The 21,284-nt window shown below is 42.7% G+C and overlaps 1 protein-coding gene across 4 annotated transcripts in view; it reads right to left on the reverse strand.

Moving 5' to 3' along the window:
- The window catches only part of LOC147107378 (ribosomal protein S6 kinase alpha-3), a 101,242-nt gene that overhangs the window by 75,791 nt on the left and 4,167 nt on the right, over positions 1-21,284 (reverse strand). For 2 of the 4 annotated variants that reach the window (XM_086006355.1, XM_086006358.1), the window contains exons 2-3: positions 19,591-19,731; positions 6,227-6,286 (exon numbers count right to left, since the gene is read on the reverse strand). In XM_086006355.1, the coding sequence (XP_085862481.1) occupies positions 6,227-6,286; positions 19,591-19,731 (201 nt within the window). The remainder of the gene's footprint in view (positions 1-6,226; positions 6,287-19,590; positions 19,732-21,284) is intronic. The other 2 variants (XM_086006356.1, XM_086006357.1) reach the window with 2 other exon arrangements.

The raw sequence follows: 21,284 nt of genomic DNA on the forward strand, positions 1-21,284 counted from the left end.
AATGTGATGTCCATGCCTTCTTTGACTCAAGTCTCAAGAACTCCCAGTGTAGGTTCCTTTGGACCCTAGTTAGATCATGTTATTTGCTTGATTTTAGCACATGGGTGCATCACAGTCTTGTGGAGTAAAAAGCGACACATACATTTGTAATCGGTCTCATTTTAAATCCTCTACAAAATAGCCCAGAGAATTATGCACAAAATATAGTTCAGTTAAATTCCCACAAGAGCAACGTTGGAGGCAGGTAACATGGTTTAGATATCCAGAGTGTTCATGGAGATTAAGGTGTTCCAACATCTACACAAGAACAAAAGAAATAGGAGTAGGCCATGCGGCCCCTCGAGCCTGCTTCGCCATTCACTAAGATCATAGCTGATCCTCAACTCCACCTTCCCGCACTATGTTTCTATGTTTCTATCCTCATATCCCTCGATTTCCTTAATATACAAAAATCTATCGATCGCAGTCATGAATATACTCAACGACTGAGCATCCACAGCTCGCTGGAGTACAGAATTCCAAAGATTTACAACCCTTTGAGTGAAGAAATTTCACCTCATCTCAGTCCTAAATAGCCGACCCTTAATTCCAAGACTGTGACCCCTAGTTCTAGACTCTCCAGCCATGGGAAAAATTCTCCCAGCATCTAACCTGTCTTTTCAGTCATTTGTGGATTGGACAACCTCTGGACTCGTCCAAATAGATGCTGGCAGTAAACACAGCAAAAACTGTCAAGCTGCGTGTGCATCTCCTGCCATATCTCCTGAAAGGAATTGTCCAAATTGAGTTATGGGGATTCTGTTCAGAGGGTCCAGTATCCAAGAATTCTGCTTCTGCGTTTACATACACATTTATATTGTGCAGCATTAGCTACAGTAAGACTCTCTCAACTTGTCCTTGAAGATAAGAAACCTTGGTTGTGTCTCAGCTAGTTCCAGTCTTCACTTGGATTTCAAATCAGTACCATACTATGATGTATACTGACCTAACTGGAGTCAGGTCAGGTGGCATAGTGGTTAGCACTGTTGCCTCACAGCGCCAGGGACCCGGATTCAAATCCGGCCTCGGGTGACTGTGTGTGGAGTTTGCACATTCTCCCCGTGTTTGCGTGGGTTTCCTCCGGGTGCTCCGGTTTCCTCCCACAGTCCAAAGATGTGCGGGTTAGGTTGATTGGCTATGATAAATTGACCCTTAGTGTTAGGGGGATTAAATACGTGGGGTTACGGGGATAGGGTGGGATATGTGTTGGTGCAGGTTCGATGGGCTGAAATGGCCTCTATCTGCATTGTGGGGATTCTGTGATTTCTGTGATAAACCTGCTACCTGAAAGGACAGTAGATGGTGCTGACCAGTACAGGTAGCACCGAGTGCCAGACACTTCCAGAAAAAGAAAAACTTGCATTTATATAGCACCTTTCACGACCACCGGACGCCCCCAAACTGCTTTACAGCTGAGTACTTTTTGAAGTGTAGTCCCTGTTGTAATGTAGGAAACGCTTCGGGGGTGAGGGGAGTGGAACCTTGATGGAGGAAATGCCATTGAAACGCAGATAAGCTAATCCGTCAATTCAAAGAGACTGCAGCTAACTTCATAACATCGTACTGATGTTGGTGTAGTGCTATTCTCCTCACTGTTACGCCTGTTTAACTGGACCGGTTCCAAAGACTCTTAACATTGACGTCTTAGTTTGGACAGGCAACAGCAAAAATTCTTTATTTCCATAATATTTCAATATGCAACTATTTAATGTAGCCAGAATTTCAACTGCATTCAAAAGCACAATCGTATCAGCCTCCAACTGCATTCTGCTCAGTTTTCAAACAACCAAGCATCAAAGTAGAAAGCAATACAGGCTCTTACAAACCACAGTGAATTTGAAGACAAAGCTGCCACTGGTGTCCTATGACATCATAAAAACCTTAATTTTTATCCAACTGGACGCTTACCAGCTTGCTATCTTTAATATACACAGGTTTAACTAGTTGTATCAATAAGACTGGCATGCTTTCATACTGAATAATAGGCCAAAATACTTACTGACTAGTTTAACAATTTGCACTTATAAAGCGCCTTTAACGTAGAATAATGTCCTAAGGTGCTTCACAGGAGTATAATCAGGGAAACATTTACACTGAGCCAAAGGAGGCGAGATTATGACAGGTGACTAAAAAGCCTGGTCAAAGAGGTAAGTTTTAAGGAGAGACTTAAAGGAGGAGAGGCGCGGATTGGTTCAGGGAAGAAATTCAAGAGCTTGGGGCATAGACGGCTGAAGGCACGACTGTCAATGTTGCGCGAAGGGAGTGGGGGGATGCAAAAGAGGCCAGAGGTGGAGGAACGCAGAGTTCTTTGAGGATTGTATGGCTAGAGAAGGCTAGGAGGCTGAAGTAAAATGTGCAGAAGCTAAGATTACAACCTTTATAACTTTAAAGTGGTTGTAGTGAGGTATAGGTTTAGGCTTAATAGCTGCAACCACATTTTATGGATTAGGGAGAGGAAGAAAGCAGTCTTAAATATTCTGTCATCAGGTTTCTATGCATTATTTCCCCAAATAAGATAAGTAACTGGTTTAGGCACTTCAGTTTAGTCTTTACTGAGCTAAGAACTTGTAACGAGGGCCCTACAGTTAACACACGGACTATGACCATATAACGAACATATGTAGCAAAGAAGAATATTTAAGACTATTGTTTTGATGATTACCTTTTTGTAACCTCATGTTAGATTTGTGCAGACGACACAAAGCTGGGTGGGAGGGTAAGCTGTGAGGAGGATGTCGTGAAACTCCAGTACGATTTGGACAGGTTGGGTGATTGGGCAGAAACATGGCAAATGCACTATAATGTGGATAAATGTGAGGTTATCCACTTTGGTGGCAAAAACAGGAAGGCAGATTATTATTTGAATGGCAATAGATTGGGAGAAGGGGAAGTGCAAAGAGACCTGGGTGTTATTGTGCACCAGTCGCTGAAGGTAAGCATGCAGGTGCAGCAGGCGGTTAAGAAGCCAAATGGTATGTTGGCCTTCGTAGCAAGAGGGTTTGAGTACAAGAACAAGGATGTCTTGCTGCAGTTGTACAGGGCCTTGGTGAGACCACACCTTGAGTATTGTGTGCAGTTTTGGTCACCATACCTGAGGAAGGACGTTCTTGCCATGGAGGGAGTGCAGCGAAGATTCACCAGGCTGATACCTGGGATGGCAGGAATGACGTACGAGGAGAGATTGTGTCGATTGGGCTTATACTCACTGGAGTTTAGAAGATTGAGAGGGGATCTCATCGAAACCTATAAAATTCTGTCAGGTCTGGACAGACTAGATGCAGAAAGGATGTTTCTGATGGCCAGGGAGTCCAGAACCAGGGGTCATAGTCAAAGGATAAGGGGTAAGCCATTTAGGACAGAAATGAAGAGGAATTTCTTCACCCAGAGAGTGGTGAACTTGTGGAATTCTCTGCCACAGAGGGCGGTGGAGGCCAGTACATTAAATATATTCAAGAAAGAGTTGGATATGATTCTTGAGGCTAAAGGGATCAAGGGATATGGGGAGAAGGCAGGGACAGGGTACTGAATTTGGATGATCAGCCATGATCTCATTGAATGGCGGAGCAGGCTCGAAGGGCCGAATGGCCTACTCCTGCTCCTATCTTCTATGTTTCTAAAACCACAATATTTGACGTGTACAATATTGGCCCAGAAATTCGGGTCTCCACGGGTGAGTACGCATGGGGTACTCACCCGTAGGCCCAATGGAAGTGCCGGTTTCCTGCATGCACTGCGCATGCGCGGGAAACCGGCCCTTCCGTTCCCCTGAAAGCAGGGGTTAAGAGGTCGAATGCGTGCGCAGGAGAGGCTGCGCGTGCGCATTGAACTTCGGTGTTTTTTTTTTTTATATACAGGTTTTCCCGGGAAGGTAAGTCTCCAGAATTTAGAAATGTAAAAAGCAGGCGTAAGGCCTGCTTTTTACAAGGTAAGTAGTGAATTAATTAAAATTAAAACATTTTTTCCACAGGTTTATTATTTTTAAATACTTTAAAGCAAGGTAAGTTTATTTTTAGCCCCGTTAGAAAATAAAATTATTTTTTCAAAAAATTAAATTATTGTTTAAAATAGTTATTTCATGTAATTTATAGTTTATTTAAAAAATGTGATTTAAAAAAAAATGTATTTGAAGATTTAGTGCTGTTTTGGGGCCGTAGTATTTATAAGTCTTGACAGCACTTCCTGTCAGACTTGTGAATGGGGCATTCCCTGCTCTGATTGGCTGCCCATAGCCCACGTGATCCCAGGGGACGCATCGAACTAACTGTGCCCCTGGGATACACAAGCACTGTGCGCCGGCAGCTGGACCAGGCCCCAGATCGCAATTCCACGGGGGCCCACAGCTTAACGGCCGGTGCGCAAGGCAAGTGCAGGTCGGGGGCTTGCACCCGCGGGAAGCCCCCGACCCGAATTTCTGGGCCAATAACTTAATGTCTATGCTCATGTCTATTACAATTGTACAGAGTAGCAGACTGACCTTGAGATCTAGACAGAACGACAAAGACATCTTTTTTATGTATATATTTAAGCAATACGGTAATGTAAAGCCAGAGGAACAAAGGTAATTTGCAGTTAGAACAAACTATGGAACTGAAACATGATAGGTTAGTGATAGAAGGTATAAAAGGTGATGTTGCGATAAGAAACTGATTTGATCTAAGCAACATAAGCCCCATGCTGCAACCTACTCGTCCCCAGGCTGTTAGTGATGCGTGTTGGTATCTTGAATTAAGAAAATGAACCAGGTTGCCTTCGATTACCAAATGGGACCTTCTAGTCAAACAGCATTGAAAAAGTTCAGTATAGGTTAGGCAACAAACAGCACAATTGGATTCCTTCCAAATGATTTTGGACAGAGGACTGGCTGAAAGCACCTCTAGGCATCAGAAGATTCAACCCTCTTACTCAGTGACTGCAAGATATTTAAATAGCTCCCATTGTCAAAAAGCCCCTGCTTACAATGCCAGACAGTGATCCACACGTTGAACAACAGCCGCCATTACAATTCATCAACAATCTGGCAACAAAAAGCAGCCTGAGTGTAAGTCACTGCTTGGGGTCATGATCCTTGACCAAAAGAGAATGCAAAGCTCTGCAATAGGATATGATGAATGGGAAAACTATGTTGACAAAGCACTGGAGTTCACCCAAGTCCAGAATTTGTATGTCCCTATAGTGAACTCATGAAAATCTATGGATGAACAGTATTTTATTCAAAGTAACACTTAAAAAAGTCATCAATTTTACCTTCTCCTGAAGGCATCAGCTGCTAAGCACCTTCTGGTATCTGACCTACCCAAATAACCAGTCTACAAGGCAAATATAGGCGAGGATGAGCTCACTAGAGCAGCCTCAGTAGACAAAAGTGCAGGTCAGAGAATTAGGATTGATTATGCCCCTTTATGTGAGCTTTATAGTAAGTACAACAAGCTATCCAATCATTGGGGCGCCTTACAGTCAAAGCCAGTCCTGTCCTCACCAGATGATTCACACGCACACTCCAATCATCGGTACAAAAGCAAAATACAGCGGATGCTGAAAATCTGAAATAAACAGAAAATGCTGGAAATACTCAGCAGGTCAGGCAGCATCTGTGGAGAGAGAAACAGAGTTAACGCTTCAGGTCAATGACCATCATCAGAACTGGAAAATGATGCAGGTGTAACAGGTTTTAAGCAAGTACAGAGGCAGGGAAAAGGGGGATGGGAGGAAAGAACAAAACGGTCTGTCCCGCCTTCCACCCTATCAGGCATTTTATTTTCCAGTTCTGATGAAAGATCGACCTGAAACGTTAACTCTGTTTCTCTCTCCACAGATGCTGCCCGACTTGCTGAGGATTTCCAGCATTTTCTGTTTTTAAATCGCATCATCGGTTGTTGGGTAACAATCAGGAACAGGAACGTTGGTTGATATTTCTCCCCTCCTTAAAACTATGCTGAGATCAGCTAACTCAACTCGACCAGGGTTCACACCTGGGGCCAACCCACCATGTGTGGCTCAGCAAGTTCATCAACTGACAAAGCCTGACGAAACTTTACAAGAACTTCAGGTTTACACATTCATCGCAGCACTGAAGCTAGTGAACAACTGGCACTTCTTTCTATAAATTTATGTTGATGATTATTAAAATTCATTTGAGAATTGTAATCTAAGATATACTAAGTCATGACATTTTAAAACACTGACTTACAGGTTGAAGAACAGCTTCGTCTTCTGACATGGGCTCATCCACCATTTGTTGCCCATCCTGCTGCAAAATTTAAAAAAAATAATTACAGGCTGTCAAGCAAGTTTTTTTTAAAATACTACCTGCAAATAAGCATTTTTTTTAAATTTTTTTTTTAATTTAGTCAGTATTTAACAAAAGCTAGTCCTATTGAACCTTACCAATCTGCTTCTGCTGGGAGGCAATCTTCACAGAAAGAACAGACTAAATGTGAAGAGCTTTATTTAGCAGAGAGATTTGATTCCACTATTTAGCCATAAGGACGTGAACTTTCATGTTAATCCGGAAACCAAAAATTGCTAACATCCAATGCAAACAACCGTTTGACAATTGATTTAAAAGTACATTGAAGCGCCATGTTTAAGCCACATTTAAATATAATAGAAAGGAACCCAGAATTGAGGACAAGTATTGCATTTGAAGACAAATAATCCACCCTCCATTTGTTATACACCATTCACCATGAGTTACCTATACCACAGTAATGTCTCAGAAACTATTGAAGGAATTGGAGGACCTGACTCATAAGGCATCACAATTTCAACCCCTTCCATTTACAGCTGTATAAGTATATAGAGGACAATTTGAAATTGGAGTGATCTTCATGTTCAACATATGCAGCTCCATTCAACAGGAAAATTCTCAGTCCAAGACTAACCAAAGCTTTTCCATTTCTGAAATAAGGCCCCAGACTTGAGCAAGGCTATTACATTATCCCAGGAGAGTGGAATATTAGTGCGGTCACTAGGATGGTTTAGTGTGTTGGTTCTAATAATAATTGTGTCCTGGCCAATATTTATTCCCCAACCAACACCTAACAGATTATCTGGCCATTATTACATTCTTGTTTGTGGGACCTTGCTCTGCGCAACTTGGCTGCCACGTTTCCTACATTAAAACAGTGACTACACTTCAAAAGTACTTTATTGGCTGCAAAAGCGCTTTGGGACATCCTGAGGTCATGAAAGGCGCTATATAAATGCAAGTCTTTTAAATAAATTGTGGGGAAAACAGCACATAAGCCAATACACTTTAATTTCGTGTCAATGTGCTGTGTGAGCGATACTCTTAATTCATCACCTCAAATTACTCCCACTAGTATCAGATCTGTAACTAACCTACTTCACAGGGGTAACTCTATCCAGACACAACCAAAGTCTAGAAGGACAGGAACTATAATTGTACTGCTGGGTATTTTTTCGCTTTTAAAGTATATTACAAGAAATAATATTTTATTTGTTTATAATGATTCACTGAAATTTTGATTATTACTCTATAGTATCATCCGACCTGTACTGAAACTATGGTAATCAGAGGGAATATTGTCAAGAGATAGAAGGGTGCAAAGAACTTCAAGATCAAAAACAAAATCCAATGGGTAAACAGCAAGTCCACTGTCGTATGACCACAATAATCTTCTTGCCCCTCAGATAGTGGTTAGGTTTATCCTAGTTTAGATCCACTTGTGGCTGGGGTAGTCTCCGACTGAGCACGTCTACCAACTGGTAGGACTCATATTATCCATTCTCTTTACAGATTGGACCCCAATGCTAGAAAAGTATATAATCAGACAAACTGGGGGAAAAACTAGTGCTAGTCAAATAATCTTCAGTCACAAAGCATTTTAAGCACACAGTTGATGAGGTGACATCTGTCTCCAGGTGAACCCATCCTGAATTTGAAGAATCGGCAGCAAATATCAAAGATTGATTATGATGCAACTGCTTGATTCAAGTGCAGAGGCATTTCTTTTTTTGGGGGGGGAAGAGAAGGGAATAGAAAGAGGGAGAAATGGGGAAGGGAGCATTTTGTAGAGGCTGATCCAGATAAGGAAAGCCAGTGCTGGGGATGCGACACTTCCTTTCCCCTCAATATTGTTGGGGGTTTTTGGGCAGGGAGGAGAAGGGAGTGCTGCACAGCTCAATTTTGCAAGGATTACAGAGTATGCCACCAGACCATTCCCATCAGCACCAGAGCCCAAAGGTAGGGCCTCACTCAAGGAAATTAACAACCATTCCAATCAAATACACAGTAAAACAACTTGCCGAACAATGTGCTAAACAGCAAGTCCACTGTTGTCTGACCACAATCTTCTTGCCCCTCAGGTAGGTAGATCCTAGTTCAGATCCACTTGTGGCTGACCCAAGAAAGGTGCTGTGAATTTTTGCACTACTGAACCATCCATATGACCCCTTAAATTATTTTTAACATGTGTTCTTGGGATGTGGGCAATGCTGGAAAGATTCCATTTAATGCCAACTCCTAGGTACCCAGAGGGCATTTGGAGCCAACCATGTCCATCGAATATACAGCACAGAAACAGGCCATTCGACCCAACCAGTCCACTCAAGCCTCTTCCCATCCTTCCCCATTTAAATATCAGTATAACCCCCTATTCCCTTCTCCCTCAAATGCTCATCTAGCCTCCCCTTAAATACATCTACACTATTCGCCTCAACCACCCCCTATGGTAGCAAGTTTTACATTCTCACCACTCTCTGGGTAAAGAAGTTTCTTCTGAATTCCCCATTTGATTTCTTGGTGACTACCTTATATTGATGGCCTCCAGTTTTGCTTTTCCCCACAAGTGGAAACACTGTCTACTCTATCAAAACCTTTCATAATTTTAAAGACCACTATTAGGTCGCCCCCCCTCAGCCTTCTCTTCAAGAAAGACCCAGCTTGTTCATCCTTTCCTGATGGGTATAACCTCGCAGTTCTAGCATCATCCTTGTAAATCTTTTTTGCACCCTCTCCAGTGCCTCTATATCCTTTTTATAATATGGCGACCAGAACTGTAAACAGTACTCCAAGTGTAGTCTAGCCAAGGCTCGATACAAGTTTAGCATAACTTCTCTTTTAAATTCTACCCCTCTAGAAATAAACCCTAGTGCTTGGCTTGCCTTTTTTAATGGCCTTATTACAGTAACCTGCGTCGTTACTTTTAGCGATTTGTGCATTTGTAATATAGGACTGGAGTCACATGTAAGCCAGACCAGGTAGGTAGGTCAGATTCCTTTGAAGGACATGGGTTTTTACGAATATCTGGCAGTTTTCATGGTTATTTTATCTGGCGCTAGCCCACAAATCACCAGATTGAATGATTTCAATTGCCCAACTTGCCGTAGTGGAATTCTAATTCACTATCTTTGGGTTGCTAGTCCAGTACCATAACCACTAGGCTACTGTATCCATACAGTCTCCTTATAACCAGAGAGATGAGACTTTCATTCCATGGATCTGGGTCAGATTCAAACATGGGTCTCAGGTGAAAGAGCATTTTGTTAACCTTCTATGCCAAATTGTTAAAACTCACTGGTGCATATATGGTAATAGGCAGTCAACAGAGGCAAGGACACCGAGGTTCTGCCCACTACTGCAGGAAAGCATCTAAATCTCTAACTCCTGCACAGAGCCTGCAATACATTCACCTGCCCTTTCAGTTAAAAGAAACTTTGTGGCAGTGAGAACTCCTGTGAAAAGCAGAACCGTGTAAATGCACTACGACCATCTCAACAGGAATAAGACCTTGGAGCATGGATTTCAAAAAGGGAAAGTCTTGCTTGACCAACCTCATTGAATTTTGAAGAGGTAACAGAGAGTAGATAAGGGTAATGCAATAGATGTAACTTATCTAGATTTTCAAAAGGCCTTCGATAAGGTACCACATAATAGACTATTGAATAAGGTCAGAGAATGCGGAGTCAGAGGACAAGTAGCAGAATGGATAACTAGCTGGCTTTAAGACAGAAAGCAGGGAGTAAGGGTAAAGGGTAGCTATGCAGAGTGGCAGATGGCAGGATGTGGTGTTCCACAAGGATCAGTGCTGGGACCACTGTTGTTCACAATTTACATTAACGATTTAGACTTGGGAATCAAAAACAATTTCTAAATTTGCAGATGACACCAAATTGTTTTGAGGGGTGGGGTGGAAGAGAGAGTCAATACTGAGGAGGACTGCAACAAATTACAAGGCATTAATAAACTTGAAGAATGGGCATATAATTGGCAAATGAAATTCAACACAAATGTGAGGTATTACATTTTGGTACGAAAAATAGGGATGTCACATTACTTGGAAAATACAAATCTAAGTGGGGTAGAAGAGCAAAGGGATCTCGGAGAACAAATATACAAATCACTGAAAGTAGCAACACAGGTTAACAAGGCCATAAAAAAAACAAGCACTAGGGTTTATTTCTAGAGGGATTGAATTGAAAAGTAGAGAAGTTATGCTAAACTTGCATCGAACCTTGGTTACACCACACTTGGAGTACTGTGTACAATTCTGGTCACCATATAAAAAGGATATAGAGGCACTAGAGAGGGTGCAAAAAAGATTTACAAGGATAATACTGGAAATGCAAGGGTATACCTATCAGGAAAGGATGAACAGGCTGGATCTTTTTTCTCTTGAAAAGAGAAGGCTGAGGGGTGACCTCAGAGGTCTTTAAAATTAAAAGGTTTTGATAGAGTAGATGCAGAGAGAGTTCCACTTGTGGAGAAGAGCAAAACTAGAGGCCAGCAATACAAGATAGACACCAAGAAATCACATGGGGAATTCAGAAGGAACTTCTTTACCCAGAGAGTGGTGAGAATGTGGAGCTCGCTACCATGGAGCGGTTGAAGCGAATAGTATAGATGCTATTGCTTTTCCTAGGACAAGGACCTGCCTTTTAAATCATTGTTATTTTTCAGTTGACCCCAAGAAACTGGAAATAAAGGTATTCCCATTTTTCTTGGAGATTTTGAGTTCAGTATCAGCACACTGGAAACTAGCATACAGCCAGAACACTGGGCTTGGGAGCAGCAAGAGAGTTGAGGGGTGATCTAATCGAGGTATTTAAAATGAGTAAGGGATTTGATAGGGTAGATACATAAAACATTATTTCTTCTGGTGGGGTATCCAGAAAAGGGGACATAATCTTAAAATTAGAGCCAGGGCATTTAGGAATGAAATCAGGAAGCACTTTTTCCACACAAAGGAAATCTGGAACTTGTTCCTCCAAAAGGCTGTGGAGGCTGGGTCAATTGAAATTTTCAGGATAGAGATTGATTAATTTTTGTTGGGAAAGAGCATCAAGGAAATGGAACAAAGGCAGGTATATTGAATTGAGGTACAGATCAGGCATGGTCTAACTGAATGATGGAACAGGCTTAAGGGGCTGAATGGCCTACTCCTGTTCCTATGTTTCTAAACCCAAGCACCGCAGAGAAAGGGTTTGGTCAAAGGATCCTGAAGCTTGCACCGAACCGACCAACATCTCCACTGGCCGGTTCTGGGTCACTGATCTACAGCCCCAGTGAAACATGTTGCAGTGAAATGAGAGGAATCTGTGATGGACATAACTGACTGCACAAAACAAACAGGTAGGGCTGACGATATGTCAGAAGGACTTTCATAACCAACAGGAGTCTTGTTTTATTGTGCTAGTAAAAGATCCTGAGTCAGCTTCCTCCCGATGGAGTGGTGGGACAATAGACTTCATTCCCTCCCCTCCTCTCCTCTCATTGAGCTGCCAAACTAAACTCTGCTGTAGAGGGAAAGACCAAATGGAAGCCAAGCAATTCTCCATAGAAGAGGGAAAGATAGATGAGTCTTGTACAAACTGCGAGCAACTCGGTCCTTCAGCAAAGCTGCTCTCAACCAGTCACTCCCAGCAGCTGGTTGAAAGCAGCTCTGCTGAAGGACAGAGTTGGTCACCATTCACACAAGGCTCCACAAGTAGAAAGGGTGGAGAAATTTATTTAAAAATTACCAAAGACTTAACATTGCATTATTGGATGACAGAACTTTGTGAACACAGACTACACCGGTGAGTGACTAAAGCATGTTCCACAATAAAATTACCTCCTCATCTGGACCTGAAACGACAATCCCTGGATATTAAGTTACAAGTGTGCTGCAAAGCACAAAAAGATGAAGGAAACTCACCATCAGCACCCCGTCCAAAGACTAAGGGGACAAAAGTCTTGCATCCCTGGTCCACCACCAGAAGTTCAGTGGGTGGGGAGAGGGGAAGACCTCCAGCCACTAACGCTTCTTGATGTTGGTGCTGCCCCAAAAGGTAATTTTCATAGTTGGGGCCACGTGTCCACACCAGTAAATGTGCAAGAGAACCACACTCTCCAATGAGCAAGTGGCAGTCAGGGCAGCACCAAGAGGGACAATGCACTACAGAGAATGTCCTGCATGACTTTGGTTAACATTGTTTTGGTGCAGTGGGAGGGGCAGAGGGATGGACTGAAGAAAAAAAAGCATCTTTTTTTGAATGCGAAGAGCATCCCACTGTCCCTCCCACAGCACCAAAACAATCTTAACCAAAGCCATACATAACATTCTATAACTACTGTACAACTGTAGTACATTATTCCTCTCCAACTGCTCTGCAGCATCTCACGTGGAAAACCATGCTGTTCTCCTGCAATACCTCTCCTCTGTTGTCCAGCTCAACAGGACAGCCTCCTTGCTTGATTCTATGTCTGATCATAACCAGAGAATCTCCAGCAATGGCTTCTCTCCCAGTCCGCGCACCATTAGCTCCAGAGTCCTCCAAGCACCTTTCATTGGCTCCCTACTCTCCATCTAAATGCTATCACTTGGCAACATCAGCTGCAGACATGCGGTCAGCTTCCACATGCACGCCGACGACACCCAGCTCTACTGCTCCAAAACCTGACACGAACCCTCTACTGCCCGTTTCAGACTGCTCGCCAGACATGCAGCTTGGATAGGCCACAATTTCTTCTGTTAAACACTGGGGACCAAAGCCATCGTCTTCTGCCACAATCTCTGCCCTTGCCATCAGCTCCATTTCCCTCTCCACCCATTATCTGATTGAGATCATACTGTTCACAACCTCGCCATTCTATTAGACACTGAGCCGAGTTCTAGCTCCATACCCCACCCATCACAAAGACCACTTACTTCCACAACGTCATCCGCCTCCGCCCCCACCTTAGCCCATCTGCTGCTGCCATTCTCATCCATTCCTTTGGCATCTTCTGTCTCAACTATTTCAATACTCTCCTGGTCAGCCTCATCTTCCATAAACTTCAACTGATTCAAAACGTTGCTGCCTATATTCTATGCATCACCAAATACTGCTCACCCATCACTCCTTTCCTCACTGATTTACATTGGTTCCCGATTCCCCAAACCAACAAATTCAAAATTCTCATCATGGGCTCACCATTCCTCGCTCTGTAACCTCCTCCAGCCCTACAACACTCCCCCGACTCTGGCCTCTTGTGTTTACCCCCTTCGCTCCACTATTGGTGGCATTGCCATCTGCTGTCTAGGCCCAACACTCGAATTCCCTCACTAAACTCCTCCACCTCCCCCTCCTACTTCCTTAAAACCCACCACTCTGAACAAGCTTTTGGTCACTCCTTCTCATATCTCCTTTAGCTCAGCTACTATTCTTTGAGGATACATTTTAAGAAGCACTTTGGGACGTTCGCTACGTGAAAGGCACTATATAAATGCAATTTGTTGTTTGTCTGTAACAAGCGCATTTACATCGTTGGCTATTAATGCGTCATGGACCAATTCCTGTGGTCAGGCTTCACCTTCCCCATGGACCTTGCTTTCAGCCTAATTCACAGACCACAAGCCCATCCAGAGCCTTCCCACCAATTCCTTTGAGACAACAGGCCATGCGACTCCACATCCCTGACTCAGCCTCGCCTCTCGCCTTATTCTGCAGACAAACACACACGCATGCAGGGTGACACACAAGTGTGTGAGGTATGAAGTGAACGTGGAGCAGAAATTTACAAAAAGATAGTCTGAGAAAAGTGAGATGCCGATGAGAAGAAGCATGAGAGAGGCATAGAGGGAATCATCAAGAGTGGAACGCGCAGAAAAAATGGAAACAAAGGAAGCGAATGTGGGTGACAAGCAGACAAGTTAAAGATGCAAGATAATTTTTTTTTTTTTTTTAATTACATGCGAGCACCACCACAGGAAATCGGTTAGCCAGTTACAAAGAATTGACTTTTTATTCACTCCATATCTGTTGATTTTGGATGCTCATAGCACAGGATACTAGTTAGTTAAACTCAGTCGCTTCTCCAAGCCAGTGCCCTGGGTGTCATTGGCACTTCACAGAAATCACAGAAACCCCACAGTGCAGATAGAGGCCATTTCGGCCCATCGAGCCTGCACCGACACATATCCCACCCGATCCCCGTAACCCCTACACCAACACATATCCCACCCTATCCCCGTAACCCCATGTATTTAATCCCCCTAACACCAAGGGTCAATTTATCATAGCCAATCAACCTAACCCGCACATCTTTGGACTGTGGGAGGAAACCGGAGCACCCGGAGGAAACCCACGCAAACACGGGGAGAATGTGCAAACTCCACACAATCACCCGAGGCCGGATTTGAACCCGGGTCCCTGGCGCTGTGAGGCAACAGTGCTAACCACTATGCCACCGTGCAAGTAAAAATATTTAACAGAAAAGGCACTGGTTACTTTTTACCAGTTTAAAAAAAAATATATAAACAAGGTACCCAATGACAAGACTTCAATGGGTAACTTTAACTGGGCCGAGAACTAGGCAAAGAAAAGGCACTGGAAGAAGGGAAGGATGAAACCACAGCTGGCACCTCAAGATAAACTAGACTGTGCCATCAAGGAAGTCTGCTCAAGTGCACAAGAGAACACACGATTAGACCCTCCTGTATGTTAAATATGCTTCACATTTGTTTTCCTGATAGGGCAGGGTATTGGGAAAGTTGTGTGCTGAGAATTACAGTTTTTATTTAAAAAACCGGTGGATCTCCCATGGCTTTCCTCACCGAGTCTGGGGGCACAGGTCCTGTGTTGGGCTCACCAAGACTCAGCAGCAATCAAAGTGTCAGCCATGGCTCAGTGGCAGCATTCTCGGCTGAGTCAGAAGGCTAGAGTCCCACTCCAGAGACTGGAACACAAAAACTAGGCCGACACTCCAGTGCAGTACTGAGGGAATGCTGCACTGTAGGAGCTACCATCTTTTAGATGAGGCGTTAAACTAAGGCCCTGTCTGCCCTTTCAGGGGGACGTGAAAGATTCCATGGCACTATTTCAAAGAAGAGCAGGGAGTTCTCCAATATTTATCCCTCAACCTAAACCATTAAAACAGATTGTCTGGTCATTATCACATTGCTGTCTGTGGGAGCTTGCTGTGTTTCCTACATTACAATAGTGGCTACACTTCAAAAGTACTTAATTGGCTGAAAGAAATATAAATGCAAGTCTTTCTTTCTTCCTCCCTACCAGAGACACAAATGAACAAGGCGAGTGTTATTAACGAAAAGGCATCAGCTACGAAAAACACTGACAGAAATAGCTGATCTGCCACTGGGAATAAAACAGTGTTTTACTGAATAACCTACCTGCAGAAAACAGCTGATCGGTTATTCAGGAATAAAGTAAACCAGCAGGCTTTCTACTTTCAGTGGGAGTTCATATGCTTGTTATTTCCCACAGCTGGGCCTGATGAATCTGAAAACACTGGACAGCATTACCTGTGGTTTACTGAATATGGTTATTAACATTTTAATGGGATGGGTGCATAATTGGCAATTTTCTTGGGTCAACTAGGATAGAATCACCCGTCAGACATTACTAAGTCCTATCAAAATGTTTTAGTGTTCCAAAGTGACCAACAGCTGTGTTTTCTCTCTCCCCTCTGACCTATTCTTCTAAATAGCCTTCCTGACTATCGTTATCTTCTCCCCCTTCCCCCCCCCACCCCCCCCCCCCAATGCTTTTGGGTTTGCACAACCAATTATGTTCTCATTTACTTTGTTTTCAAACTTGGTGGTGCCCTGCACCATGAGGTTTGTCTCTTCACCTAGTTTGCTCAATAACGTACTTCAGATTGTTATTCTGTGCATCACAAACATATTCATAAAGTATATATTAGTTTATTTTTTTTTTTATTTACCAATGGTTGACAGAAGTTTACAACAGGCTGCCGCAATGAGATCATGCGACTTAATGAGCAGTGATTTTAGGATTTATTTTACTGAATGATATAACTACCAACTTTGAAATAAATGCAATTTTAAAGTCAGTAGAATTTAATTGCAGGAAAATGCAAGATGACAAGACTGAGCAGGTCACTGAGTGGTAAGGGAACTAATCAAAAGGGGTCAGTGTCAGTGAAAGTTACTACTGAATAACCAGCAAGATAGGGTAAACTGCTTATGACAAATGAACCCTCTGCTACATGGATCCGTTTCAATTCTGCAGCAAGAACACATCCAATGTGTCTATAGGATGCAAGACATTCTAATGGATTAAAAAAAAATTTGTTCTATATTCACTTTGTGAACCAATCAGATCCCTGAAAAAAATTCAAACCAATCTAGTAGCCATGACATCCACCCTGCACCCCCCCCCCCCACAATCTTTCTTCCTTCAAATATTAAGGGCTCCCAACATACAAAAAACTTTACTTCCTAAGAGCTCCTTTACTTTGCCTTGTTCCTTCCTTGCCTTTTTCATATTACAGGTATTAGCTCTCATGTTACATTCCCCCAAACATCCATTCTTAACCCTAGATCTTTTTCCAAGGCTCTGCACATGCCTGACTCTTTGCACATCACCTCAGTGCTGCTTACAGGCAACATCGTGGCCCTTATTGGCATGTCCCATTTCTGCTTTCTTTTTGAACATTTATGTCATGGCTCCATACTAGAGTCAGAAAATGAGGGGAGCAGTAAGGTATGTCACAGTCAGACTGACATCCTGAGACCAGGGAACAAGACATCAATCTGGAGAAAAATAGCTAAGAAAAAAAACCAAGCAGAGAAAAAACATTAAATGACAAGACCATCAAGGGCAGGAGAAAGAGGAAGGCAAGCATAGGAATTGCTAGATGAAAAAAGACCGAGGTACTTCTTGCAATCTAGTATACTGTATTCGCTGCTCACGATGTGGTCTCCTCTACATTGGGGAGACCAAACGCAGATTGGGTGACCGCTTGGCGGAACACCTCCGTTCAGTCCGTAAGGGTGGCCCCGAGCTTCCGGTCGCCTGTCATTTTAATTCACCGCCCCATTCCCACTCGGACCTCACCGTCCTCGGCTTGTTGCATTGTTCCACGGAAGCTCACCGTAAACTCGAGGAACAGCACCTCATCTGCCGATTAAGCACTTTACAGCCTTCCGGACTCGATATCGAGTTCAACAATTTCAGATCATAACCTCGGCCCCTATTACATTTTTACTTATTTTTTTCATCCACACCTTTGTTTTAGCCTTCCCCCCCCCCTCTTTTTTTTCCCCCTCTCTCCCACATGGCAGCTGTCTCCCATTCTGTCAGCGCATTTCACACCAAATCTAGAGCCGTCTTTTGTCTCCACTAGTCCTATCACCATCTCGTCTCGTTTTGAATACCTCTTAATGTCTCCTCTTCTGTTCTCTCCCAGCCTGGCCTCTTAATCTATTTCATTTCCTGTGCTTCTTTAGTCTTGACAAAGGGTTCACCCGAAACGTTGACTCTAATTTCTCTCCACGGATGTTGCCTGGCCTGCTGAGTTTTTCCAGCATTTTCTGTTGTTATTTCCAAGGTCCGCCTAGTTTGCCTTCTACCATCCTGGTAGTCACATGATACATTGATAATGGATTTGTTGACTAATCATAGCAATCAATCTCTCAGTCTACAATAGACCCAGTTATGATGCAAGGAAAACCCTAGTGGATAGCTTTGGGAGCCATAGGTCCAAAGTCACAGGGTCCTCCCAAGCATGCTACAGTTATCACGTCATGCCTCAAATTACTGAGGGGGTTGAGAAAAGGAATAGAGAAGTAAGAGGAAAGGATAAGGGGAAGACTCTTCAGACAGCGAGAAAAGGGCTGCAAACATATTTTAAAAGAACAAACTGCAAGGGGCAAAGTGACCTGCAATGTGCGCTGAATAGGACACGAGTGTCAGCAAACGTGTAATGACTTATGATACAAGAGCTGTACCACCAGATACCGCAGTGCGCCATGGTCTGTCTGTGCACATGTAGAGTGGAGAAGGGGAAAAGAACTATGGTAGTTGCTCCCCTACACCAGCCCAGCTCTATACTACTAAGTGAGCAGGGAAAGGAAGCTAGGGCCTCAACCTCACTGCTGCAAGCCAGGTCCTGGCACTCCCCAAGTCACAACAAAATATCTATCAGAACTACCCATAGTCCAAGCTCCCTACCAATGTCAAACAGGTCAGAGCAGGCAGTGTGCCCTGGAGAGTCATCCTGGAGAGTTGACAATTAGCAGGCAAGTTTATTCAGCCTAAGGTACCAAGCAATTTACTTTTTCTCTAGGATCATTCCATAAATTTCCATCTACACAGTAAAAGCATTGCAGTCCTGAGACTGCCCGTGAGCAGCACCATCGCGAGATCTACAGGTTTTAAAATTAAAATAGTAACTTTTCATTATTCTCTTGGTTAACTATAAACACTTTTCAAGCATTTCAGGGGGTCACAGTCTAAGGATAAGGAGTAAGCCATTTAGGACAGAGATGAGGAGGAAGTTCTTCACCCAGAGAGTGGTGAACCTGTGGAATTCTCTACCACAGAAGGCAGTTGAGGCCAATTCATTAAATATATTCAAGAAGAAGTTGGATATGTTTCTTAAGGCTAAAGGGATCAAGGGATATGGGGAGAAGGCAGGGACAGGGTACTGAATTTGGATGATCAGCCATGATCTCATTAAATGGCGGAGCAGGCTCGAGGGGCCGAATGGCCTACTCCTGCTCCTATCTTCTATGTTTCTGCCATTTATTAAGTCATTAGCCTGTTCTATGAAGTGCAGGTCCATAAAGATTTTACCAAATGCAAACATCAGTGTTCATCCAAACAGAAAATGATTAATGCCAAATTTAGTCAAACTGTCAACGAAGTTAACCCAGTTTGTAAATTAACCCCTTAGCTTCAAAGTATCCACAACTGGGTTCATTCTAAAAACATTCTATTGTAATGCAAATGAGCATTACAAGTAGAAATTCAGATCATTTCTCAAGTCAGTATTCTACTGAAGTCCTCAAAAGCCTGCAACAGTACCTACAGGATGAACCGTGGCACTGGACCAGAGAAACTGCACATGCTAGACGTAACTGGGCAATGATTTTATCATTTCCAGTCCAGTCCACCCCCCCCCCCACCACACATAAACATCTGCATTTTCATCACCCCAAACACAAACTTATCTTCTACTTTGAAATGCTAACTATTTCTGGCAATTTCAGTTTATACTTTTCATTGTGTATTAACACACTCATTCATTTTTTAAAAATCAATTCAAATTTAATCGAGAAATGCTCCAAAGTTTAAGTATACCTCATACTGTGGCGAACTGTTATGTTGTGCAGCAATACTAGCCTGACATCGGGTGGTGAAGTCACGCAGTGTAGTACCCCTGCTTAGGCCCTCAGTTGGTTTCTGGCTGTGGAGAAGTTTACATAGGGGAAACGATGTTGACTGTGAGGCAAGAAAATACATAAAGAGGAAATACTTCATCTTTTGAAAAAGCTAGGTGAACAATTTCAGAAGTATATGCAGTAAGCTAGACTTTACAAGATCTTTAGATTAAAAAGGGAGTCATCACATTTTCATATCTGCAGGTTTTATGGCAGTTTCGGTTTCTATTTAGGCATAACTTAGATACTGTATATTAATGACACAATATAACTAAAATCAGTACCACTGGGGGTTTTAAGAGAAACAATTATGCCAGCCCACAAAACAATGCACTAGTGTCGTGAATTGGGGGAAAAGCCGTAATATTAAATTTAGTCACACCCCAAATTACACTTTCATTCATGTCAATCTTTCCACAACTTTTAAAATGCTGAATACAAAGTCACTTATCTTTTTTTCTAAATGAAGCATGCACAATACATGATAGCAGCCAGAGAGTTTAAGGCAACAATTCTTATTTATGTGCAGACTCATTAAAATCTAAAGCATAATGGCTGCAGTTCATAACATTAAGGCTACCAAATCACTACCTTGTAACTCGCTCGCAAGCCATTATCCCATAGCTGATCCTTTAACCCAAAGAAAACATACGATAAAAGTTTGGCAATTTTGTACGTAATTTCTGCTCTTGAATTGGTACATAAATGGCACCAACTCCTTGACTTTCAGAATCGGACTTGGTACCAGTGTTTTCTTTCTAGACCTCATCCCAAACAAATACTGTTCCAACACGTTGCGCCTCAGTGATAGGTAAAGATCATGTCTTAAGTTCCTACATGGAGTATTCCCAACTTCAGACATGCCATGTCATGAGGCAAGGCAGCAAGTTGCACAACTCACTCCAAAATAACTAATGTGGCTGGTCATTTGTGCACTCCTTTGGTTAATGAGGGATGCCAGCCACATACAGTCGATCAAATGGGTAAAAGGAAGCTTTAAAAGCTGCAGTAGTTAACTTTAGATCTGACTGATAATTAAACAAAAAATTTAAATGACCCAGCTTTTGATCAAACAGGGTCTGAAATTATAGAATTTGCAGTCAGTGGCGAATTGCAAAGATTCAGTTTTGCATCAGTTAAGTTGTAAAAGTAATTAAAAAAACATTTCAAGTACTGTAGTTTTTAATGTGACCTTGTGCAAGCTACGCTCCCTAACAAACCCCTGGACAGGAACAAATAAAAAGGTCAGATGTTAAGCTTGGATTTAAACCCTGTCTAATAGTTTCAACAGCAGCAGCTCATTTTTACTAAGCAGGGTAAAGACATGATCACCAGGAACCATACTAGGCCAAAGTTATCACTTTAAACTTTGCAGATATGGGGGCAAAACAAATGTACAAAATAAAATAAAGAGCATATTTCAAGGGCTGAAATCTTGAAACAAATCATGTCATTCAAATGCTGAACTGAAAAAGTAGATCCTGGAACTTTAAATGTGCTTGACAGACTCAAGGTGATATCAAGCACTTGGCTTTGGGTCAGTTATCAGCAAGACGGACCTTGACCACACGCCCTGTTACCAGCGTGGCCAAGTTATAACCAGCTAGAAACACA

Source organism: Somniosus microcephalus, chromosome 14 (genome assembly GCF_052327205.1).
Source record: "Somniosus microcephalus isolate GS21.2 chromosome 14, FLI_Smic_1.0, whole genome shotgun sequence".
Lineage (NCBI taxonomy): Eukaryota > Metazoa > Chordata > Chondrichthyes > Squaliformes > Somniosidae > Somniosus > Somniosus microcephalus.